The sequence below is a fragment of the Chiloscyllium plagiosum genome, unplaced genomic scaffold, assembly GCF_037043375.1.
Source record: "Chiloscyllium plagiosum isolate Xiang-an unplaced genomic scaffold, Cpla_swu_hap1 HiC_scaffold_4, whole genome shotgun sequence".
Classification (NCBI taxonomy): Eukaryota; Metazoa; Chordata; class Chondrichthyes; order Orectolobiformes; family Hemiscylliidae; genus Chiloscyllium; species Chiloscyllium plagiosum.
The window spans coordinates 47071929-47099142 of NW_028270142.1; the positions used below are offsets into that span (position 1 = coordinate 47071929).

The 27214-nt window shown below is 44.4% G+C and overlaps 1 protein-coding gene across 7 annotated transcripts in view; it reads right to left on the reverse strand.

Annotated features, from left to right (window-relative positions):
• LOC122549211 (myelin basic protein) overlaps positions 1-27214 on the reverse strand; it is a 191171-nt gene that overhangs the window by 110699 nt on the left and 53258 nt on the right. For all 7 annotated transcript variants that reach the window (XM_087986231.1, XM_043688630.2, XM_043688633.2 and 4 more), the window contains one exon: positions 2176-2239. In XM_087986231.1, the coding sequence (XP_087842357.1) occupies positions 2176-2239 (64 nt within the window). The remainder of the gene's footprint in view (positions 1-2175; positions 2240-27214) is intronic.

Here is a 27214-nt window from a genome sequence, read left to right on the forward strand (position 1 = left end):
CAAGGATAGTAGTGGGAAGTTGCGTGTGGAGGCTGAAGAGATTGGGGAGACACTGAATGAATACTTTTCATCAGTATTCACTCAGGAACAGGACATTGTTGCCGATGTGAATATTGAGTCACAATTAATTAGAATGGACGGCTTTGAGGTATGTAGGGGAGAGGTGTTGGAAATTCTGGAAAGGGTGAAAATAGATAAGTCCCCTGGGCCTGATGGCATTTATCCTAGGATTCTCTGGGAAGCAAGGGAGGAGATTGCAGAGCCATTGGCCTTGATTTTTATGTCCTCGTTGTCTACAGGAATAGTGCCAGTAGACTGGAGGATAGCAAATGTGGTTCCCTTGTTCAAGAAGGGGAGTAGGGATAACCCTAGTAACTATAGGCCGGTGAGTCTCACTTCTGTTGTGGGCAAAGTCTTAGAGAGAATTGTAAGGGATAGGATTTATGAACATCTGGATAGGAATAATGTGATCAAGGATAGTCAGCATGGTTTTGTGAAGGGCAGGTCGTGCCTCACAAATCTTATTGAATTCTTTGAGAAGGTGACTAAGGAGGTAGACGAGGGTAAAGCGGTAGATGTGGTGTATATGGATTTTAGTAAGGTGTTTGATAAGGTTCCCCATGGTAGGCTACTTCAAAAAATACGGAGGTATGGCATTGAGGGTGAGTTGGAGGTTTGGATTAGGAATTGGCTGGCTGGAAGAAGACAAAGGGTAGTAGTTGATGGTAAAGGTTCATCTTGGAGTGCAATTACTATTGGTGTTCCGCAAGGATCTGTTTTGGGACCATTGCTGTTTGTCATTTTTATAAATGACCTGGAGGAGGAGCTAGAAGGTTGGGTGAGCAAGTTTGCGGATGATACGAAAGTCGGTGGAGTTGTTGACAGTGAGGAAGAATGTGTCAGGTTACAGAGCTGGGCAGAAAGGTGGCAAATGGAGTTCAATGTAGGTAAGTGTGAGGTGATTCACTTTGGTAAGAGTAACAAAAAGACGGGGTACTGGGCTAGTGGTCGGATACTTGGTACTGTGGATGAGCAGAGGGATCTCTGAAAGTTGCCACCCAGGTAAATAGTGCGGTGAAGGTGGCATATGGCATACGGGCTTTTATTGGTAGAGGAATTGAGTTCCGGAGCCCTGAGGTCATGTTGCAGTTGTATAAGACTCTGGTGCGGCCACATCTGGAGTATTGTGTGCAGTTTTGGTCGCCATACTATAGGAAGGATGTGGAGGCACTGGAACAGGTGCAGAGGAGGTTTACCAGGATGTTGCCTGGTATGGTAGGAAGATCATTTGAGGAAAGGCTGAGGCACTTGGGGCTGTTTTCATTGGAGAAAAGAAGGTTTAGGGGTGACTTGATAGAGGTGTACAAGATGATTAGGGGTTTAGATAGGGTTGACCATGAGAACCTTTTTCCACGTATGGAGTCAGCTATTACGAGGGGGCATAGCTTTAAATTAAGGGGTGGTAGGTATAGGACAGATATTAGGGGTAGATTCTTTACTCAGCGAGTCGTGAGTTCATGGAATGCCCTGTCAGTAGCAGTGGTGGACTCTCCCTCTTTATGGGCATTTAAACGGGCATTGGATAGGCATATGGAGGATAGTGGGCTAGTGTAGGAGAGGTGGGCTTGGATCGGTGCAACATCGAGGGCCGAAGGGCCTGTACGGCGCTGTATTTTTCTACGTTCTATGTTAAACTCCCGGAGTGAAGCAACAATTGTAGGTAATGTTGCCACCTCCAACTAGACACATTGGAAATTTCATCAAGTCACATCAGGCCCAATTATCGTGCCCAAAGCACTTCAATCCTTTTCATATCATCACCAATATTTTCACAACCAATTAAAATGTATTCAAAGATCCAAAAATAGAGAAAACAAACCTTTTGTTTTTAAAACGCCCACTGTAATAGTTTTCTCTGATTACTCACTGTGGTAGCCTAGGGTTTACTTCTCAATTCCTGGTGGCTGCAGGCTAATTCTGGAGATTGGGCACCGAAACATTCATAGGAAATGCGATGATCCTAAAGATTTGAATTTACTGAATGACCTGTATTAATCCTAAAGTTCCATCACATTAACTCTGCAACAGGTAGAAATCTATTGGTCCTGAATTGTGATCAATGAATCAGTTTGTCATAATGCCGGCTCATCGTATGCAATCAAATTCTGTACATACCAAAGACTTCATTGTCCTCTTGTGGGTCCATGGTTAGGCTTCGTGTCTCGGTGTCACACACAGTCTGAAATAAATTGAAAAAGTAGATGCTTAACAAATGCCATCCCACTTTTCCAGTGGAACAGTCATGCACTTCACTCCACTTTTAAACATACTTTAAAATGATAAAAGTTAAAAATCACACAACAGCAGGTTATAGACCATGTTGGATTATAAACTGGTGATGTGTGATTTTTTTTAAACTTTGTACACCCAAGTTCAATACTGACACCTCCACATCAGTAAGATGATAAAGGAGAAAGCAAGGTGGCTACCCAACTCTCAGACACGAGATACAATCGGAGGAATTCCCTCCTCTACCATCCTTGGATCTCACACTGCATTAAATGTTAATCTTTCTAGTGCCTCACTATTCTCCATTTCCAGTATGCCCTGGGGAAATCTTCTTGCTTTCATCAGGAAACACGGCAATAATTTTGGTTTGGAGCGCTGTTTGCTGTAACTTACAGGGAGTCCGTTTAATTAGATTTGACAGCAAACAAGTTCCTCAGCGTATAAAATCTCAGGCCACCACTATGCCCCAAAGCTCTTCACATTTTAAAAAATACTTAATTGGCTGTAATGTAGGAAATAGACCAATTTGCTCACAAGCAAAAGCTTCACATAAAGCAACGTGATAACATCCAGATCATCTGCCCTTGTTATGTTGGTTGAGGGGTGAATGTTGGCCAGGAGATCTCCACTGGTCTCTTCAAACAGTGTCATGGGATTTTTAGCATCCAATTGTGGAGAGCAGACAAGGCCTCTGTTGAGCATTTCATCCAAATCACAGATTCAGTCTGAGCCTTAATTATTATTTCCCTAAGGATTTGTTTCAGCAAAGGAACGATGTTCAACTCTAATTAATAAATGAAAAAATACTCATTATCACGATCATTAAAAAACAAAAAGTGTCATCAAGATGCAAAACCAACCACAAAACAACAATCAGAAGAATCTTCACTTCAGTGTGATTTTTTTTGTTACACATATCGATTTAGTGGCTGGAATCTTCTGCTTGCAGGGGTGATGAATTTGGAGCCGGGCATCTCATTGGGCGAACAGTCACGTACCGAAACTACGCTTCCTTCTTACCTTGGTCAAAGGTTGACCACCCCTGCCAACTGGCCACATCCTGCCGAGGTTGGGATTAACCCAGCTACAGATTGATCGGACATCAACTGGGTGACAGGTTTAGACAGTAGATTTGGATCGGCTCAGGCTTGGAGGACCGAAGGGCCTGTTCCTGGGCTGTAAATTTTCTTAGTTCTTTGTTCATGCAATGCACACAACATGTCCAATGGTGCAGGGTCACTGGCCATCTCAGAAAGGGTGTGAGGGTCACCTTCTCAATAAAAAAGTGCATCTGCGCCTGATCGAGGGTTTGGACATTGGAGACAGCACTGCCTTCACTCCAGAGACAGAGACAATTACCTCTGTGAGTAACCCCAGACTACCTGGGCCTTCTGCGATCCCTGAACCATGGGGGTGCGGCTGATGGTGGTGATGGCTGCCGCCTTTCACTGGGCAAGTCTTCTGCTCAGCTGCCCCCTCATCCCATGCTCTTGATTCCAGGGCAAGGTGGCCCACTGGCTTTTACACTGTCCGAGTGGCGGCTTGTTTGGTGGGCCTTCCCTGGGAAAAGGCAGCTTGGGTCTCCAACCTGCTGAAAACACCCTTAAAATGGCCTCAACAAGATTTCAAATCAAATTTTCAACAAAACTTTTACAAGGTGTTTTTATCCTCCAAAGCTTAAGGAGAGATTTCCCAGGCAGCAAGAGTCTTTGAATGGAGATCAAGTTTGCTTCCAACTTTTGACATTTTAACTCCGTCACCCTAACTCATTACTAGATCTGCAAAATTGTAAAGTAGATATTATAACACCCTAAGCCTCTTTGTTCACAAACCCATTAAGGGGTGAAAACGATTCTAAGCTGTTCTGGATTCCTTTTACTTTTTATTTAAAAAAAAACACTACTTTAAATCCAATTTCACAGCAAAATTGTGTATTGCATCAGCCTCCAGCCATTTTATAACATCCACATTATCTTTACAAACTTTGCCCCTGATGCATAATTGAGTTTGCGTGGATGCAGTGAGCAGACATTGGAATGAACTGATAGACTGATGAATAACCATGGAGAAGGGGGGGGGAGAAGTTGGAATAGGCTGCCACCCGGTGCAGGAATACGTAACTATGTAAAAAAAGAACACAACAACGCAATGGGTCAACTACTTCAACTCTGGAATCTCAGGTTCGAATCCATGCAACTCCAAAGAATGGAGTACATGACACTTCACTGCAGTACCGGCAGAGCGCTGGACTATTTAAGAGGAGACACTAGAGCCTCAACCTATCCACTATGGCACCAGGTGAAGACGACCCAAATGGCCTTACCAACAGATATTGTTCAACCATTAAACATGGATTATAAAAAGGCAGAAAATCAAACTGCTATCACTTTGCTGTTTTCCAGAGCTTGAGCTTGTTAGTTAGCTGCGATGTTTCCTATGTTAAAGCATTGACTGCATTTGTGAAAATGTTTCACTGGCTGTAAAACTATTTGGCATGCTCACAGGCGTTGCATGTGTGAATAAAAGGGACAGACATGTATGTAAAAAGTGAGGAACGCCTGTTTCAGGTATGAGTGAATGATTCATTTTGTTTAGCTTATACAATATTGCAGGTAAAGCATTTGTGATTGAGGACTTTTAAGAGCTATATTGTCCAATTTTATCTTCAAAGGCATAACTCCTATGCGCAAAGCACCATGTAAAGCAGTCATTAGGAGATTAGATTAGATTCCCTACAGTGTGGAAACAGGCGCTTCGGCCCAACCAGTCCACACCAACTTAAATGGCTTATGTTAAGCCATTCAACAAGATGAAGCAGCATACAGTGTGTAAAGTCAGTTTTCATGGAGAAAAGTATTCATTATGTGAAGCCATTTAACAAAGTCAAGAACTTTCATTGTGTAACAGCAGATGGCTTAATCTTTATTACTGACACTTGTTGATTGTAGCAGCCACCCAATTAATACGTATGCCGCCTTATCTGGATGTACCTCCCTGTAAGTGACTATATACCTCATTAAGAAACTGCTGCTCGAGGAGAGACCAAGAACTCATGTTTCTGTGCACATGGATAATTGTTCGTTCTCCCTCCAGGGCCCAGAATAAAGATGAAGGTAAAACAACTGTATTGCTTCAACTGAGGCGGGAGCAGGATGACACTATAACTTGCTTGAAACTACTCCTCATTTAGATTTTAAAAGTTTAACCATGTGACTGGTGGTGTAAGGAATGAGCTGCCAGAGGAAGTGGAGGAGGCTGGGACAATTACATTTAAAAGGCATCTGGATGGGTATATGAATAGGAAGGGTTGAGAGGGATATGGGCAGAGTGCTGGCAAATGGCACTAGATTGGGTTAAGAGATCTAGTTGGCATGGGCGAGTTGGGCCAGAGAGTCTGTTTCTGTACTGTACATGTCTGTGACTGCAAAATGTGATTGAAGCTTTCTTGTAAAATTGTCTGAGTCCCATCAATGTCATTTCCAGGATGCCTGCCTGAGACAGTTAAAAAGGATAAGACTGCAATTGACATTTTGACCCCAGGCTATTACTGACTGAAGAGAGCCATCATCAACACCTGTGCCTTCAATATGGATTTTTCTAGAACCATGCTTTGATCATCTTCGCCTCAAATGACAAACAGGGTCATCATCTGAAGGGTTTGATAGCAGTCATGGAGCAATAACCACTGGAAACTCAAGTCCAATCTCGTTCTGAAAGGTCTCACTCCAAATAGTACAGGATGCTGAAAACAACGAAGTTTTGAATGAGTTGGAAACACTCTTTTCCTTCACGTTTCGCTCTGCCTCTGATAATGCATTTGCCTTTGCAGGTGACTGTATCTGGTTTTTATTTGTTTGCTTCCTGGAGAAATTCCCTGATTTTCATCAGAAAACATTGCTGTTGTTTTGGTTCAGAGTTGTGTTTGCTAAAGTGTGTAGGGACTCAGACTAATTAAAATTGTACTGATGACATTGTGTGCTGGAGGCTCCATCACACTATCAGCTTATTAGCTAGCATAACAGACACTTTAAAGACTGACCTGCATTTATGTAGCTCCTTTCATGACCTCGGAATGCCCCAAAGTGCTGGCTGGACATGTTCCTGAGGCACCGGGGGCAGCAGCTTCAACAAAAGTGGCGACGGCATTATGGCCCAATATGAGTAGAGTGAGAGAGGTTTCCCAGTATCTGAGGCAGCAGCATCAAAAACAGGCTGCTGTGGTCTCCTGGACAGCTACATAAGTGGAGGACTCAAAGACTGCTGAACGTTTAACTTAACTCCTTTCTTTTTCTAGTTCAAATTAGTGAAGGACTTTAATGTTAACTATTACCCTATTTCTTTATTTTGTTTATTCTATAAAGGTAATGCTTAACAAGCTAACTCTGCTTCTCTTATTACTTTACAACTAGGTACCGTTGTACCCAAGATGGTACCATGTGTGGCGACATTGCACATTTTTCACTGTACTCCTATACTACAGCACACCTAACAATAAAACCCAAATCTAAGATCTGCAAAGATGTTTTGTGTTGGTAACCAAGTGTCACGCACTCTCACTACATGGCCAGCCCAACTTAGTTGTGACTGTCTTAGCAAGCTGACCCAGTGAGCTCCCGAGTGTCCGATATTTTCTCCTGACAACTGGTCTTCAGCAGCTTCCAAAAAGCAGCACGAGCGAAACTAGTTGGGCATGATGCTGGTAAGAGTACATGTCTTGAATGGGTCAAGAAAATTGTTTATTGATTAAATGTCCTGCCCAATCAGTTTAGTAAGCAGACTTGCACCACTGTTCCAGTACTGATGCTCAAAGTTCTCCAAAGGTTACACTTGCTTTGGCATTTCTTGCAGGTATTGAGTCATCAATATACACAGCTTGAGAGAGAGTGCAAGCAGAGAGTAGAAGGAGGTCAATCAGCACATTAGGCCTCTGTGAATGTGCAGGAAATAGGCCATTACAGCCACTTGAGACTGCTCCATCATTTAGGAAGATGACGACTGAGCACTAACCTCAATTCCATTATACTGTACGATTCCCCCATGGTCCCAAACCCCTTGATCTTTCCTGACAGATTTTCATTTTGTTTCACTTTTTCTAGAATTTACACATTCCCTTCAGAAAGGAACTATTAAACCTGCTTCCAGCACCTTTCCAAACAGTTCATTCCAGATCATCACAATTCTAGCTTTTCTGCCTTTATATTAAACCTAATTGCCAACACTCTTGCATAGTAATATATTTTGGAGGTGTGGATGACATAGCTGTATTGTCACTGGACTAGTAATCGGAGACTCAGCTAATGTCCTGGGAAACTGGGAATTTGAGTTCAATGATTATCTGGAACTAAAATGCTAATGATGGGCATGAAACGATGCTTGTCAAAAACCATATCTGGTCCACTAATGTTCCTTTAGAGAAGGAGCAGTGTTGTCCTTACATGGAAGTGTCGTGGACAGCGAAGAAGGTTACCTCAGATTACAATAGGATCTTGATCAGATGAGCCAATGGGCTGAGGAGTTTAATTTAGATAAAGGCAAGGTTGCATTTTGGGAAAGTAAATCTTAGCAGGACTTATACTCTTAATGGTAAGGTCCTAGGGTATGTTGCTGAACAAAGGGACCTTGGAGTACAGGTTCATAACTCCTTGAAAGTAGAGTCGCAGGTAGATAGGATAGTGAAGGTGATCAGGGCACTTTCTTCTAATGAAGGTGGTATGTTTTGGTATGTTTTCCTTTATTGGTCAGTGTGTTGAATATAGGAGTTGGGAGGTCATGTTGCGGTAGTACAGTAAGTTGGTTAGGTCACTTTTGGAATATTGCTTGCAATTCTGGTCTCCTTCCTATCTGAAGGATGTTGTAAAACTTGAAAAGGTTCAGCAAAGATTTACAAGGATGTTGCTAGGGTTGGAGAATTTGAGCTATAAGGAGAGGTTGAATAGGCTGGCGCGGTTTTCTCTGGAGCATCCGAGGCTGAGGGGTGACCTTATGGAGGTTTATAAAATGATGAAGGGCATGGACAGAGTAAATTGACAAGGTTTTTTCCCTGAGATGGGGGAGTCCAGAACGAGATGGCATAGGTTTAGGATGAGAGGGGAAAGATAAAAGAGGGAGCCAAGGAGCAACTTTTTCATGCAGAGGGTGGTATGTGTATGGAATGAGCTGCCAGAGGACGTTGAGGAGGCTGGTACAAATGTAACTTTTAAAAGACATCTGGAAGGGTATATGAATTTGGAGGGATATGGGCCGGTGCTGGCAAGTGGGACTAGATTGGGTTGGGATATCGGGTTAGCATGGACGTGTTGGACGAAATGGTCTGTTTCTGTACTGTACATCTCAATGACTCGAGATAATCCCGATCCAGAGTCATGCAGTTGACTCTTAATCACATTTTGAAATAGCCAAGCAAACCAAATTAAACTGGAAAGACAACCATTGACTAAAACAATGAAAACAACCAATGACAAATGCAGAACTGTTGATGCTGCAAAATCCTCATTAGCATCGGCTAGTCAAACAATAACCTGAAGTAGTCATACTCATGGAATGATACCTTGCGCATGACATTCCAGACAGGTCCATCACCATCCGTGGTGATATCCTGTCCCACCAACAGGACAGTCCCAATAGAGGTGGCAGCACAGTGGGATACAGTCAGGACGGAGCAGCCCAAGAGCCTCAATATTGACTCTGGACCCCACAAAATCTGATGGCACCAGATCAAATGTTGCCAATGGAAACTACAGGCTGTTACCACGTACTGCCACCAATCCATTCTTGGCTGATGAACAAGTACTCCTTCACATCTGAAGGTGGCAAGGGTGCAGAATGTACTGGAGGTGGGGGCTTTGATGTTAAAAAAAAAACTGTCAATCAAGTTGGTTGAATCCTGTAGGTCACAGCTGATAAACTAGGTCAACAGCAGATGACGAGGGAATCAACAAGAGGGAAAAAGATACTTGACCTCATCCTTACCAATATGTCTGCTGCAGATGCATCCGCCCATGATCAGAAAGAGTGACCAACATGCAGTCAATGTGGGGCTGAAATCCTGCCTTCATGTTGATAACAATTCACATGATCTCATCACCGTGCTAAATGCAACAAACTTCAAACAGATCTAGTGACATGATGGACAACCCATTAGGTGCTGTGGACCATCAACAGTAATCAAATTGTACTCCAACAGAATCTGCAATCCTATTCTCCACCAGTACCTGGTTTAATGAAAATCCAGGACAGCACCAGCATACTCAAAAAAGTCAACCTGGTGAAGCTACAAAACAGGACATTGTTAAAATGCAAGTGACAGGCCTCAGTGATTCCACGCCAACAGATGCGATCTAAATTCTGCCACAACTAGCAAAATAATTAACTGGAGGAGGCAGCTCCATCCTCAATAATGGGGGGGCCCAGAATATTAGTGCAAAAGACTGAAATATTTGCAAAAATCTACAGTCATAAGTGCTGAATGGATGATCCATCTCAGCCTCCTCATGAGTTCCCAACATTACAGATACCAGTCTGCAGCCAATTCAGTTCACTGCATGCGATGTCAAGAAATGGTTGAAGGCACTGGTTAATACAAAGGCTGCGGACCCTGCAATAGTACTGAAGATGAAAGCTATATGTGAGAGGTAATTTCGGTTTAAACTTTAAGATGTGCCTGGACCACAGACTGATCTATAATAAAAGACAAAAAACTTTTGTTTCTTTTCTAACAACCATTTTATATACTCAAAAGTAGAATAGTTTAAATTGTGCAGAATGCTGACAATTTGTGAACAGAGTAAAAACAAGCAGGCTCTTGATTGATGAAGCCACTAACACAGGCAGGGAAGGATGAGTCCTTGACTGATAAGACTGCTAGCACAGACAGAGAAGAATAAGTCTTTGACTGATAAGACTACAGGGTGAGAAAAACAACAACTTTAGAGACTCTGAAGACATTTGTTGCAGACTTTGTGATAAGGGTACAAATCGAAGAATAATGATGTTTTTAAGAATGTGAACCTCATGGCTTGTTAGAGCCAAGGAGGGGAAGGACTTGTACTGTATATAATGGGAGACTTTGTAAGCCTCAGCGCGCTTTTTCTCAGAAGAGTGCCCAACTCTGCAGACTTGCTAATAAAACTTTGTTTTCCTGAATTTGTCTAGAGCGATTATTTAGAAGCGATTTTCGTTTCTAACAACTTGGGGGCTCGTCATCCGGGATCAACACTCCGGCCGCAAGGGGAGTTGAGGAAGGATATCGGAGAAGGTGCACCCTGCTGAGTTCAGCAGTCCCTGATTCCTTGCTTGTCGCCCCGCGCGGCTTGAGCGAGTGATATCCGGGAGGCTCAGGAAAACAAAGGAGGGGTGTACCCGAGGCAGTGGGGACGGTTAATGATCGAGTAATTTCGGTGCACCGAACCCAGGTAAGAAAAATCTTGCGGGGACCGTGTTTCCGGAGGACTGGGTACCTACGGGGTGCCTGTGGATTTTTTCTACAGAGACGTGGGACTCAGGAATCTAGAGACCGGGGCTCGCCTGTGAGGGATTTTGCAGAGACCGTGTTTGAGGAGGAACGTGTACCTACGGGGTGCCTGTGATTTGTGTCACAGAGACGTAGGACACAGGAATCCAAAGACCGGGGGTGCCTGCAAAGGAACCTGGGCGATCACGGGACTGAAGGTCCGGGAATTGGCTACATTGTGATAGATTATCACGGGGAAAAATACGAAGTCCTCGGAAATGGGAAATAAGGGATCTAAGGTGATTAAGGGAAAGGTAGGCTTAAACAGGGACAATGACACATACCCCGGGGTACCTGACGATAGTCCGTTAGGGGGAATGCTAAATAATTGGGATCAGGGTGGAAGAAAGGGAAAATCTAAAAGGAAGATGGTAAAATACTGTCAAAAGTGGTCCCAGAAACTTATTCAGGGCGACTCAGTGTGGTGGCCTAGATTCGGTACTGACGAAGACTGGGTCCGGCAAGCCCTCATTTTATATGTCAATTCAAAACCTGATGTTAATCTGGAAGAAAGTGATTATGCCCTTTGTTGGCTGCCGGTTACGATATCTTGCCAAATGCAGGTGACTAATAAAGACTCGAAAGGGCAGAAAGAATGGGACCCTTTAGATCACTTACCGCTGCCCTACATGACCCCGTCTGCCCCACAGAATGTTCCTTCGGGTGACGACGATTCAGGGGAAGGGGAAGAAAATGGGGAGGAACCACAAACTACCTCAGGGGTACAGACCAGATCTCAAGCTGGAAAGGGTCACAGACAAAACCCTGTCTCGATTGCGAGAATGAATCCACTCCGGGAAGTGCCCATGGGGGGCGAGGAGGGAAGGACGGGATATGTGAACGTTCCCTTGACGAGTACTGAAGTACGGAATTTCAGGAGGGAGATGAAGGGTCTACTAGAGGACCCCATGGGACTTGCTGAACAATTGGATCAGTTCCTGGGTCCGAATACTTACACATGGGAAGAGATGTGTTCCATCATGAAAACATTGTTCTCTAGCCAGGAGCGTCAGATGATACGACAAGCTGCGCTCTTGGTCTGGGAGAGGGGGGAGAAGGAGGGGAGCAGAAGTTTCCCCTCACCGACCCCGAGTGGGATAAGAACACGGAGGGAGGACGGCGCAACATGAGAGACATGCGGGAATATTGGATAAAAGGAATAAGACACGCAGCCCCGAAGGGGCACAATTTTACCAAGGCCTTTGGTAATCATCAAAACCCGGAGGAAACCCCTACGGACTTCCTAGACAGGATTAGGAAGAATTTGCAGCAGTTTGCTGGGGTGGACCCTGAGACGGACGTGGGGCAACAACTCATACGGGTAGAGTTTGTATCAAAGGTCTGGCCGGACATACGAAAGAAGTTAGAGAAAATGGATGATTGGGATAGTAAATCTTTAAGTGAACTACTACGGGAGGCGCAAAAGGTGTTTGTGAGAAGGGACGATGAGAAGCAAAGGAAGGCGACAAAGATAATGATGCAAACGGTGCAACAAATGACAGCTGGAAGAAGGGAAAAGGGAGAGCCGTGGCAGAAACAGGAAAGGGGAGAGTCGTGGCAAGAGCAGAGGAAAAGAGAACCATGGCCGGAACAAAGGAAGAGTGGAGGAACGCGAGACCGCGACAGGGAAACGAAGAGGACACTCAGATGTTACTATTGTAATGAAGAGGGACATTTTAAACGGGAGTGCTCCCGCTACAAGCAGGTGGTGAGGTCGTACGCCCTGATGGAGGAAGATTAGGGAGGTCGGGGGTTCCTACCCTTGGGGCAAAAGGACTATCGACAGGAACCCCTGGTAAACTTGAAAGTAGGGCCCCAAGGATCGGAGATCACATTTATGGTGGTCTCGGGAGCCGAAAGATCGAGTATAATCCAAATACCCCCCGGCACCCGAGCAGGAGGAAAAGTTATGGGGGTATCTGGAATTGGAGGACAGAAATTACAAGTCCCAGTGGTGGAGGACGTGGAAATTGGGTATGAAAACAGAACTACTAAACGAGACCTCCTTCTACTGCCATCGGCGGGGTTTAATTTGTTAGGAAGAGACTTGCAGGTCAAACTAGGGACCGGAACGGTACCAAATAACGGGGAAATGGTGGTAAGGTTGTTCGCCCTCACCGAAGAAGATGATCAACAAATAGACCCGGAAGTATGGTACCGAGAGGGGAACAGAGGGGGTCTAAACATCAAACCTCTCCAAATCACCATGTTACCAGGAAGAGGCCCGGTAAGAAGGAAACAATACCCGATTGCTATGGAAGGACGGGAGGGGTTACAACCTGTGATAGAAAGATTAATCACAGATGGACTACTGGAGGAATGCATGTCCCCTTTCAATACTCCAATACTCCCTGTGAGGAAGCCGGATGGGACGTATAGGCTGGTGCAAGACTTGCGGGGGTTGAATGAAGTAGTCCAGGCTAGATACCCGGTGGTACCTAATCCCTACACGTTAATGAGTAAAATTCCCCCCGAACATGAATGGTTCAGCGTAATAGATCTGAAGGATGCTTTCTGGAGTTGCCCCCTTGACGAAGAAAGTCGGAACCTTTTTGCCTTTGAATGGGAGAATCCCTTCTCAGGACGAAAGCGACAGTTAAGATGGACGGTCTTGCCGCAGGGATTCACGGAGTCACCCAATTTGTTTGGACAAATACTGGAGCAGATCTTAGGAGGATTTCAATGTAACGCGGAGAATCAATTGCTCCAATATGTCGATGATCTCTTACTCTCAGGACCAAGAGAAGAGGAGGTACGAACAGACACCGTTGCCCTGTTGAACTTCCTGGGGAAACAGGGTCTACGCGTCTCCAGGACAAAACTCCAGTTTGTGGAGCGAGAAGTAAGATATCTGGGCCATCAAGTCAGTAAGGGGCACCGCCGTATCACGCCAGAACGAATATCAGGGATTACGGGTATGCCAATACCCAGGACGAAGAAGGAACTCAGACAATTCCTGGGACTAGTAGGGTATTGCCGGATATGGATTGAAAGTTACACTACTTTAGTAAAATTTTTGTACGACAAACTGGGACAAGAAGGACAAAAGGTGGACTGGTCAGATGAGGAGGAGCAGCGATTTAATATTATTAAAAATAAACTGATTCGATCTTCGGTATTGGCTTTACCCACCCTGAAGGAACCGTTCCAGTTATATGTCAATAGCGCCGGCGGAATTGCCCAGGGTGTGCTTACTCAGCTGCGGGCAGGGAAACGTCAGCCGGTTGCATTTTTGTCAAAAATGTTAGACCCTGTGTCATGTGGATGGCCGACCTGTATACAGGCAGTGGCAGCTACGGCAATGTTAGTAGAAGAGGCCCGAAAACTTACCTTTGGAGGAAGGATCACAGTATACTCCCCACATTCGGTTAGTACCATACTGGCTCAAAAGGCTCACCGCTGGTTAACAGACTCTCGCATCCTGAAGTATGAGACGATTTTGATGACCGGGAACGATCTCAATTTTGCAAAAGATCTCAGTTGCAACCCAGCCCAGTTTCTGTACGGACGTCCTGCAGACGGGGAACAGGAGCATGATTGTGTGGAATTTGTGGACTTGCAGACCAAGAGCCGAGAGGACCTGCAAGAAGCCCCGCTGGGTGAGGGACAGGAACTGTATATCGACGGGTCCTCCCGGTGCATCAGTGGGGTACGATACAGTGACTATGCTGTTATAGATGGTGCAACGAAACGGGCGATTGAGTCCGGACGACTACCCGGGAAGTGGTCAGCCCAATCCTGTGAGTTGTACGCCCTCCAGAGGGCCCTGAAGTTGTTGGAAGGGAAAGTGGGGACCATATATACTGACTCAAAGTATGCATACGGAGTCGTTCATACTTTCGGGAAAATCTTGAGAGAGAGCGAGGATTGATAACTTCCCGGGGAAAAGAATTAGCTCACGAACAAATGATCAGCTAACGTTGGAAGTCCTGGCGTTACCTACAGAACTTGCAGTAGTCCATGTACCCGGTCACCAGAAGGGGTCGACACCGGAAGCGGTGGGAAACCGGCTGGCAGACGAGGAAGCCAAGCGGGCAGCGGTCGAAAAATCCGTCCAATTGTTAACGTTAATACCGTTGAGGGAAGGGCTCGCTAAACAACCCGTCTTCACCCAGGGGGAGATTGATAAAATGGATCAATTGGGTGCCCGGCTAGATACTAACGGGAAGTGGACGGTTCCTGATGGGAGACAAGTACTGAACAAACAGATCACCCGGGGTATTCTGCACCGATTACACCATCAGACCCACTGGGGGGTGCAAGCCATGTGTGACACAATCCTGAGAGATTATGTATGCAGGGGGATATACACATTAGCCCAACAAGAGGTAGTCGGATGCCCCACTTGCCGGCGTATTAATCAGAAAGCCATGCGTTCTATGCCAGCTGGTGGTCAGCCCCTAGCGATTAGGCCATTTCAGAGGATCCAAGTCAACTTTACAGAACTACCCCCAGTACAGAGATGGAAATATCTGCTAGTAATAGTAGACCATTTCACTCACTGGGTAGAGGCTTTCCCAACTGCCAAAGACGATGCACCAACCATGGCCCGACTGTTGTTAGAGAACATAATCCCGAGATATGGCATAATGGAATCTATCGACTCCGACTGCGGGACGCATTTTATTTCTAAGCTACACCATTTGATCTGTACTACCCTGGGTATCCAATGGAAATTCCACGCACCCTGGCATCCTCAGAGTTCGGGTCGAGTTGAGAGAATGAATGGCACGCTTAAGACCCAATTGACTAAGCTGATGTTAGAAACTAAGTTACCATGGCCAAAGTGCCTGCCCATTGCCCTATTGAGGATACGTACGGCACCTCGCCGAGATGTTGGGGTTTCCCCCTATGAAATGCTGTTCAGATTACCGTATTGGAGTAAGGTTGATGGATGTCCCACTCTACAAGGGGGGGATGTATTTATCCGAACCTATTTACTGGCCTTATCCCGTTCTTTTGCAGAACTCCGGAGGAAAGGTCTCCTAGCTCAGACTCCGCCGCTCGACTTCCTCCTGCATAAGGTGGAGCCCGGAGATTGGATACTTGTTAAGACCTGGAAGGCCGAAAAGCTCCAGCCGCGGTGGGAAGGTCTGTTCCTGGTTCTGTTAACAACTGAAGCAGCTGTTCGGACGAAAGAAAAAGGGTGGGTCCACGCGTCAAGGATAAAGGGGCCTGTTCCGCCTAAAGAAGAAAGCACCTGGACATGCGAGCAAGGGGACAAGCCGTTGTCGGTAAAACTGAAAAGACAGCAATAATGAACTCTACTTGGACTGTATTGGTGGGGATATTGATCAGTTTACTCCTGTATGTGGGGGAGGGTGAGGGGAGATGTGACCAATGTCGAACTACAGTAAGACTTGGGATTCGAATCTATTCGGGATCATTTGTGTCCCATTCCTATGTGGACGATAGGTGTTACGATGTGAGTGCACGCCATGAATGTTGGGAGGATGGGAGACCCTATTATCAGGTATATAATAAAGGATACGGTGGCAAAATCCATGGATGCCTAATTCCTTGTATTCAGTTTTTAATTCAGAAAAATATTTCCCGACTCCAGGCAGTGGTGGTTCCACAGCATGGGACGCGGGAACTTAAAGTGATGTTGCTGCGAAAGACCAAGGATTTCCCGGGCCCTTGAGGGAAGGGGGGGCTTATCTTGGTCAGGCACATCTTAAAGAAAGAAAAGGGTGGAATTGTGAGAGGTAATTTCGGTTTAAACTTTAAGATGTGCCTGGACCACAGACTGATCTATAATAAAAGACAAAAAACTTTTGTTTCTTTTCTAACAACCATTTTATATACTCAAAAGTAGAATAGTTTAAATTGTGCAGAATGCTGACAATTTGTGAACAGAGTAAAAACAAGCAGGCTCTTGATTGATGAAGCCACTAACACAGGCAGGGAAGGATGAGTCCTTGACTGATAAGACTGCTAGCACAGACAGAGAAGAATAAGTCTTTGACTGATAAGACTACAGGGTGAGAAAAACAACAACTTTAGAGACTCTGAAGACATTTGTTGCAGACTTTGTGATAAGGGTACAAATCGAAGAATAATGATGTTTTTAAGAATGTGAACCTCATGGCTTGTTAGAGCCAAGGAGGGGAAGGACTTGTACTGTATATAATGGGAGACTTTGTAAGCCTCAGCGCGCTTTTTCTCAGAAGAGTGCCCAACTCTGCAGACTTGCTAATAAAACTTTGTTTTCCTGAATTTGTCTAGAGCGATTATTGAGAAGCGATTTTCGTTTCTAACACTATAGAATATAGAAGATGTACTATCAAAATTCACCAAAGTTCCTCAGACAGCAGCACCTTCCAAACTGACAACCACTTCCATCTAGAAGGAAAAGGGCAGATGTATAATGGAACACCACCATCTACACGTTTCCCTTCAAGCCTTTCGCCATCCAGACATGAACATACATTGCCATTCCTACAGTTGTGCTGGGTGAACTGCAACTCCTCAAATAACTTTGTGGGTTTACTTTTACCAGATGGACTGTTGTGATTCACCACCACCTTCAGACTATTACAGTGAAAGTTGCACAATTCCACTTCAAAGACAGTTTGCTCATTATTCAAAGCATTACCCTGATATAACATTTCTTCTAAACTAGCATTCTGATTCAATCTAATTGCTGTGATCTCAGTTTTAGCAACCCTTCATTGTTAGTTGCTAAACATACTTTGTTATTTTGTTGGCATTAAAATATTATCTTGGTTACCAAGCAAGGAAATAGCAGTTGACTTGTTTTCAAATAAATACATTTCACTCAATGTATTCTGATTAGACATTAATATAAATGCATTCGCCCCAGCTCAAACTGTAATCAAAAAAAGATACTGAATATTGTTATCTCTTTATTCAAGGTTACTGAAATCAAGGGAAGGAAGAGGAGATTCAGATAGCTAGATCCAACTGAACAGTGATCATAGGTACAGATGCTGTGAGCTAAAAGGTGTCGCCTTTAGCTAAATTATCTTTTGCTTATCGTGCTGCTGCAATTGTTACCAAGGTTTCAACAATAAGCAAAACGTGGACCAGCGGCAAGCAACACAAAACTGGATGAAAATACAAGCTTCTCATGAGCAAATATGACAATTTCATCCGAGACAAGATCAGAGGAACAATGTTACATAGTGCATTTACATAGTGCCTTAAACAAAGTAAAACCTCTCGGTGTCTCTCAGCAACATAATTTGACACTAAATCATTCAGGGGTTATTAAAATGGGAAGAAGGAAATTGTGTTGCAAGAGGTAAAATGAATTATTTTACAGAGTGCCTTACATAACTACCAGACAACTCAAAGGACCTTACACTCAAATGACACTGTTGAAGGAAATGCAGCAGCCAAATTGCTGATAGAGAACTCCCACAAACAGCATTTAGCTGATGAGCAGATAATCTGATTTGGTCATAAATATTGGGCAAGATACTCGTATGCCCATCTGCAAAGGACAGGCAAAGCCAAAGGTTAATATCTCATCTCAAAGATAGCATCTCTGACAGTGCAACAGTCCTCACTTCTGCATGACACTGGTGAGCTTTAAAACCAAGAAGGGTAGCAAGGAGAGGTTTAGGGAAATCCAAATTTCCCTAAAAGGTGAAAACCCATGCAGACACGGGGAGAATATGCAAACTTTACCCAGGCAGAGTCATAGAGTCATACAGCATGGATACAGACTCTTCGATTCAACTAGTCCACGCTAACCATGTTCCGAAACTGAACTAGTCCCACATGCCTGTGCTTGGCCTATATCCCTCGAAATCTTTCCTATTTAAGAACTTATCTAAATGTCGTTTAAATATTGTAACCATACCTGCACCCACCACATTCTCTGGCAGTTCATTCCACACTTACCAACTCTCTGCGTAAGTTATCAAAGGCTGGAATCGAACCTGGGTGTCTAGTGCTGTGAGACAGCAGTACTAGTGACTGAGCCACCATACCACCCTGGTATTTTCAGAAGGCAATCTGCTTTTCTTACTTTGCCTGGTCAACAGGTGACTCCAGATCTATAGCAACATGGTAGACTTTTAACTGCCCTCTGGCTTTCTATGATCTTTCAATGGTCAGGACCATTGAAAGCTGTCAGGGAATAAGCTTCCAAAGAAATAATCAAAGAGTTCACATTAATATAATGCAGTGAATGCACTCTGGCCGTGCAGCTCCATTTTACCACTTTCTTTTGAAGATTTAAATAAATATAGACAATATTTTTAAAATAAAAAGACTGTGTTGAAATCAAATCAATCAATCTCAGGGCCAATCTTGAAATAAATTAATGCATAAGTTTTACAAGGTGTTAACCACCTCATTAGATCACACAGCAATTAATAATTCTACGCAGGAACTAGTTTTACAGCTTTCTCAGATATTAAAACATAATTTGTTCTCACCAAGTCTTCCCAACACTTTGCTGATAAAGTATTTCATCTCATCTCCAGAACAAATAGCAAGCTGGAGGGTCTTCCCACTTAATGAAGACATGTAGCTTCCAGTGAAAAATGATAACGTAGAACCAGAACAAAGTGAAAACAATATCACTCAATATTTGCTTTGTACATTATCAAAAGCAGCCTGAAGCAATAAGCTTGTGTGTGTGTGTATAGAATACTCAATTCTCCAAGGATTCTTCCTGATAGCTTTCTGTAACTGAGATTGAATACTGCATGCTTTCATCCCCCTCTACCTGCATCTAAATTTTGGTGAAAATATTAATCCTGCATGTGTTGCTTTGGGCCAATTCATTTTGTTTCTTCAAATCCCCCCCACCCCCGCCAATCCCATTCTCCCAATCCTCCAGGATTGTTTTGAACTAACTGAGAACCAAAGATTATTTCCCAGCTGCCCCAGTCCCCAATGCTGGGCAAAATGTGCAGCTGCAGGACAACAAAGTGACTGTGCAACCCCAGGATCAAACTGAAAGTAAGCAGGCTTTGCATTTCTTAAGCACTTTCCGTGACCTAAGGATGTCTCAAATCACTTCGGAGTCAGAGTCAATGGCATACTTTGAAATACAGTCACTGTTGTAGGAATTATGACACATAATTTTTGCATGGTATGATCCCATAAACAGTCATAGAGGTGTACAGCATTGAAACAGACCCTTCGGTCCAACTTGTCCATGCCGACCAGATATCCCAACCCAACCTAGTCCCACCTGCCAGCACCCGGCCCATATCCCTCCGAACCCTTCCTATTCATATACCCATCCAGATGCCTTTAAAATGCTGCAATTGTACCAGCCTCCACTTCCTCTGGCAGCATCTGACAGACACAGATATTAAGAGCGAGTGAGCAAGGGAGATTTGAAAGGAGCATTTTCCAAGAACAAAAAGAAATAGCAGACAGATGGAAAAGTTTAGACAAAGAAATTCCAGAGCTTTGAGGTGATAACAACAAGATCACTGGATGATAAAGTTGAAGGGCCACTGGTCTAGACATGTCTATAGATGCTGCTAGACCTGCTGGGTTTCTCCAGCACATTCGGCTTTTGTTGCCAGTGGGTAATATCCTGGGGGGGGGGGGGGGGGGGGGGAAAGAGAGATTAATATTTTGATGGGATTGCCCTGCTCTACTTTGGCAGAGATGTGCGAGATCTTTCCTTTCAGTGCACTGACCGCCCACTCCTCAGACAGTCACCGAGTTCCTATGTTCCATGCTAAATTCTTCAGAGCGGGAAGTGTACCCACAGCTGAGCAGAAATACGCTTCAGATAAATGCAACAGCACATCTAAGACACAGTGGGTGTAACCTCAGGTGAAACCCGACTAATTGTCGTCCTCAAAAACCACCAGCTATTTTTCAAGGAGAAAAAGAAGAAAAATATTTTTGTTTTGAGTATTAGAGAAACGTGACAGCACACTTCCTTTGACCACGCACTTGACATTTTGAGTGAAAAGAATGAGTAAGGCACTGCATGTTAAGTGAAGTAAAAACTAACTTGCATTCCTAGAGAATTATAAAAGCAAAATGCTGGTAAGAAGCTCAGCAGGTTAGGCAGCATCTCTGGGTAAAGAGAGTTCTGGCATTTTTGTGTCAGATTTCCAGCAGTGTAAATTGGAAAGCAAAGTCTTTGAGGTGACAAAGAACTGTTCAAGGCACCTCATGGACAAAATCTGACAGACACAGGGAGATAGTAAGAGCAAGTGAGATTTAAAAGGAGCATTTTCCAAGAGAAAAAAAGAAATAGAAGACAGATGGAAAAGTTTATAACCAGGTTATTGTAAGCACAGACACAAATGGAATGGCGAGTTAACATACAGTGCACAAAAGACCAGAATTGCCGGAGTGCTAAGATCTGGGAGGGTTTCAGAGATAAATAATGAATGGCACAGCCATAGAAGGATTGAAAGCAAGGAGGAACATTCTAAAAATTGAGGTATTGGTTGACCAGGAGCCTAAATAGCACAAAAGGAATGGTTAAACAGGACTTGATATGAGTTAGGACGCATAGCAGAGTAGTGGAGCTTAATTTCTAGCATGTTACCTCAGTAAGGCACAACACAAGGCACTATTGGCTTCTTGTATTTCAAACTCTATAAACAGGAGATTCTCTACACATGGAGTCATCATAAAAGCTCAAAAACATTAACAAAATATGCTGAGAGTCCCCAGTTTATCTGTCTGCTAGGATCTTTGTAATAAAAGATTCTAACCACCACAAAATGTCAACATATAACTGTACGAGTTATAACTGTAACCCCATTTTAAAAGCTGCCTACTCACATGCATTCAGTCAAACAATTTTTAAAAAAATGATACCATGGGGGGGGGGGGGGGGGGGGGGGAGGAATTGAGAATGGGGGGGGGGGTGGGGAATTGAGAATGGGGAGGGGTGGGGGGGTGGGGAAAAGAAAGAGAGAGAGAGAGAACGCATGCACAAAAAGGAGGGGGGGGGAGAAGAGTGATACAGACAGAGTGAAGTGGGGGGAGGGGGAGGGAGAGAGGGGGAAGAGAGAGCGTGAGAGCTAGAGCGCAGACAGAGGGCAAAAAAGGGGGGAGGGAGAGAAGGTGGGAGAGAGAAAGAGACAGAGTGAAATGGGGGGGGAGAAAGAGAGAGAGAGCGTGCAAAGTGGGGAAGAGAGAGACAGAGACAGAACATGAAGCGGGGGAGAGGGAGCGCAAAAGGGGGGAGAAAGACAGAGTGCGTGAAGCAGGGATAGAGAGAGAGAGAGAGAGAGACAGGGTGCAAAGTGGGTTGGGGGGGGGGGGAAGAGAGAGAGAGAGAGTGCGTGCGATGGCGGAGGAGGAGAGAGAGAGCACGCACAAGGGGGAGACTGTGCGCGTGAGGGGGGAGGGGGAGGGGAATGGAGACAGTGTGCGTGAGGGGAGTGGGTGCACATGCGAAGGGGGGAGCGGAGGGGGAGACAGCATACGCAATGGGGGAGCAGAGGGAGGGGGAGACGGCGCACACGAAGGAGGAGGGGGAGACTACGAGTGCGAATGAGGGAGACCGCAGACTGCATGCACGAAAAGGGGGAGGAGAGGTGGAGTCGGTGTGCGTGAATGGGGGTGAGAAGGGAAGACAGAGTGCGTGAAGGCAAGACGGTGTGAGAGAAAGGAAGGGGGAGGGGAGGGGGAGATGGCATGTGTGAAGGGGTTAGGAGGTGACAGCACACACAAAGTGGGGGCAGGGAAGGGAGAGACTGCGCGCATAAAGTGTGTGTGGGGGGGAAGAGATGGAGCACGCGAAGAGGGGAGGTGGAGGGTGGGACAGAGCATGTGAAGTGTGTGGGGAGGGAGAGACAAAGCCCATGAAAGGGCAGGGGGAAGACGGAGCCTGTGGGAGGGGGGGGGGGGGGGGAGATGGCATAACAGACAGATAGAGGGTGAAGTGGGGGGGGGGGGAGAAGAGAGACAGACAGACAGAGACAGAAAGAGAGAAAGAAAGAAAGAAGAGAGAGAGAGACAAGGTGCGAGGGTAATCAATGATGAAATGATTTCAGCAACCATATTATTAATCCTTAATCTCTCCACTCACAGCCTAGCACAACCTACCCCTAAACAACACCCTCCCATCACACCTCCACAGGCAGGAGGGAGTCCACAGGCTTTGAATTGGAAATTGTTTCACCCGACTTTAAAAATTTAATGCTTTATGCCATTCACAAATGCATGCTGGAAGGTGGGATTATGAAGAGTGCAGGAGATTGGGGTGGGGGGGGTGTGGTAGGGGGATATATGTTGACTGTGATAAAGCTTGGAGGAAATGGTAAAGGCTTCTAACCTGTATTTTTCTTTCTTCACTGCATGATAGAGCTAAGAGTCAGCCAGGGATGGGTGGGGAATGGTGGTGGTTGGAGTTTGATTTATTGTTGACACACGGACCGAAATACGGTGAAGTGTGGCTTTGCGTGCTCTACAGGTGGGTCATAGCATGCAAGGTGCACCAGGGTAGCAGAACAGAGTGCAGAATACAGTGTTACAGCTGCAGAGAAGGTACACAGAGAGAGAGATCAAAATTAACATTTGAGAGGTCGGTTCAAAAGTCTGGTAACAGCAAAGAAGAACCCGTTCTTGAATTTGTTTGTACATGTATTCAGACTTTTATAACTTCTTCCCAAAGGAAGGGGGTGGAAGAGAATATATCTGGGTGGGAAGGGTCTTTGATTATCGAGGTTTGAGAAGACCTCCAGCTCAGCGAGCAAACCTTTATTTATGTTAGCTGATTTCCTGAGGCAGCGGCAAATATAAATAGAGTCAATTAAGGGAAAGCTGGTTTGCCTGATAGTTGGGGCTACATTCACAACTCTCTGTAATTTCTTGAGCAGAGCAGTTGCAATTCCATGCTGTGTTGCATCCAGGTAGAATGCTTTCTGTGGTGCGTTTATCAAAACTGGAAGGAGTCATTGTGGACCCGCCGAACTTCCTTAGCTTCCTGAGAAAGTAGAGGCATTGTTGTCCTTTCTTGCATCAAAGTGGATGGACCAGGTGTGTTGGTGGGGAAGCAACTGTACATTCCTCCAATTCTGGCAATTAGCACAGCCCTGGACTTTGTTGTCCCATCACCATCCTTACCCAGGGCCTAACCTCCAGACTTACCTTCTTTCATCTCACCTTTTAAAAAAAAATCAAATTTTTTGACGAGGCCTTTGGTTATCTGCCCCCAGTAACTCTTCTGTGAATTGGTGACAACTATTTTAGGGGCAAAGTTTTAAATACAACGTAAATGGAAAACTGAGACTGGCGAGACAAAAACTTTCCAGTACATGCCAACAGTTAAATGGCTACTTCCAGGCCATTTACAAGATATTTAAAAAAAGCTAACAAGAGAGGTGACCAGCAAAAATGTTTTGCTGTAGTTATTTGACCCTTACATAAAAATCATTCCCCATTCAGTTTAAAAAAAGTAATGAGCTTTCGCTCATCTGGTTGCCCATTAATTCCTTTTGGTTGAACAGGTTTGAGGGGCCGAATGGCCTACTTCTGTTCCTATCTCTACCTGTTTTCACAGTGACTCGGTTGATATGTAAAGACTGCTGAGCAGTTTACCACATCAAGGGCAAACTGGCTGCAACTAGAAGCCTACATCTGAGCAGTGACTGCTCCAGGAGCTGCTGTGCTGCACAAATAACAGAAAAGAATCCCTTCCTTTCTAAAATGCATAATAGGCCTCATACTAATGCCTGTAACATTTACTAATTCCGTGATGCAGAAGAGAGAGGATACATTACTTAATCTGTTTGCAACTGGCGATCTAACAGTTACGATTGCTGGAACGTCTTCAGAATTTCTCTGTTGATACCTGATGCATTTAGCAGCATCAGCTTAACAGCCACATTTCCTTTGTCATAGTTATATAAAAAAAAATTTTACGAGCACAGTTCTAAGACACTATTGATATCAGATTAAAGTGAAATAGTCAGTTGCGAGATATACCAGATGGTACATCTTCTGTGAAAACCATTCATCTGGAGATTTGTGGTCAAAGTGAACCATTGACAGTGATATCCGTCAAGGGGACAGGTGCATGTTATTCTGGAAGCTGTGCCTCAGCGGGTTACCACACTTGCTTTGGATTAGAACCTCGTGATTCTGAAAACACAAATATCAACGCCGACACTCCGGTGTAGAACTGAGGGAGCGCTCCACTGTCAGAAGTGTCAACTCTCAAAATGAGAGATTCGATAAAAAGAGAGAGGCTGTATGATTCAGGTGAATGCTAGATATCCCACAAAACTATAGGGAGAGGAGCAAGTTGCCTCTCGTGTATCCTGGATAATATTTACATCTCAAGGAAGATTATTGAAACAGATTATCACGGGTTATCATGTTGCTTTTGTGCAAATTTGCTGAGCACAAAATTTATTGTCATGTGCCCTTTGTTACAACAGTGACTATATTTAAAATATCATTAATTGGCCATGAAGGAAGGCTTGAATTTGTAAATATTTTTACTTCAACAAAAAGGAGCAGGAATAAAACTAACTTATAGTCCTGGGACCTTGCCGTAGCAATCAGGATTTGATTCCGCGATTTTCAATATCATGAACACATATCCCTACTTTTAAAGGGAGAGACCTACTTATTTGAGCTGTGATTCCAATATATTGGAGTACATTCCTTGATTTGCTTTCTAAGTACAAATATTCAGTGTAAATAGACTAATCAACTGGGGTAAGCATCACAAGTAATGCAAGGTATGTCCTCATTTTCTACACACACGTATAGACAGACAGGCAGTCTATGCTAGGGCAAGAGTCAGGCATTGGATAGCAATTTGGAGAGGTAATCCTGGCTTAGTCTCCTGCTTCTTGACTCAGGGCACAGACGTAATGTAAATTCTTAATTGGGAGCCAGTGTAATGACTAGCTAGATTAGCACAAAGTGGGAAATCAATCCTGGGAACTTACCTCGGTCATGGGTAAGATCCATGGTGAAGGATGAGATTTCTGAATGCTTGGACATGTATGGCAAAATAGGGCAAAGTGGGCATGGTTTCATCATGGGGAGGTAGTGTCTGGCAAATTTTCTGGAATTTGTTGAAGTAGTAGGATTCTGGGTAATCCAAGATGGAGGACGGGAAAAATTTCTGGCTGTAACAGCTGGTCCTTTTTTTTTTGAGGTATTTTAGGTGCTGGAGGTGATTTCCTCGAATTCTAGGAGCAGCAATTACTGTTTTATATGCTGTTGCATTGTTTTGGAACTTTGGAGGAAAACAAAAGTCAAAACAACAGCAGTTTTAAAAGGGAAAGGAACAGACAAAGGAAGCACATGATGAGGTCAGTGCAGGAGAGAGAGAGAAAGAAACTGACAGAGCAGTGAACCTGCATAGTTACTGCCTTTGCTGTTTGAATTCATGTATTGCTGGATATCAGAATACGTCTGGGAAATTAACAAACAGTGAAATTCTGAACTAATCTTGAAGAAGCCTGTTTGGGAGAGGTCACAGCACAGAAACAGAAATGAATATTTAGTGTGGCCTTACAGTAAGTCTGCAGTAGTGGTAGAGTGGGTTCTTTTCTTGATTATATGTTTTATTGAGATTTATCTCTTAATTAAACTTAAAATATAAGCGATAAATATTAATTTAACCTGGAACAGTGTTTTGTAGAGGAGTAAGATGGTGCTATTTTCTGAGTCTGTAGATTTGGAAGGAGCAAAAAAATTACCTTTAGTAGAGTGATATGCTCTTCTTGTGGGAGTTTAGGGAGAGTTAACAGGTTACTGAGGATTATATCTGCAATAAATGCCGTTGATTGCAAATCCTATCAGATCGAATGGATTTGTTAGAGAGACAGTTAGAGGCGATCAGGAATTTACAAAAGCAAAGGGATGTGATGAATGGCAGTTATAGGAAGGGGGAGGAAAAAAAAAATCGCAGATATAGTAACATGGATGGGTTAACCCCAGGAAAGGAGAGAGGAGTAGGCAGTTAGTGCAGGAATCTTCTGTGGCTATCCCCATTTCAAAGAAGTATGCTGTTCTGGAAAATGTAAGGGATGATGTAGCACGAACAGCCAAGTTTCTAGTATCGAGCCGGACTCTAATGCAATGAAGGGTATGTCGGGTTCCAAGAGATCGATTGTGTTCGGGGACTCTCTAGTCCGACGTAGACAGAGACACACTTCTGTGGCCAGCTGCAAAAAAATGAGAATGGTGTGTTGTTTCCCTGGTGCCAGGATCAAGGATGTCTCAGAGAGGGTGCAGAGTGTTCTCAGGGGGGAGAGGGGCCAGGAGGAGGTCATTGTACATTTTAGAACCAACGACATAGGAAGGGAAACGGTTCAGATTCTGAAGGGAGATTTCAGAGTTAGGCAGGAATTTAAAAAGGGAGGTCCTCGAGAGTAGTAATACCCGGATTACTCCCGGTGCTACAAACTAGTGAGGGCAGGAATAGGATAGAGCGGATGCATACATGGCTGAGGAGCTGGTGTATTGGAGAAGGATTCACATTTT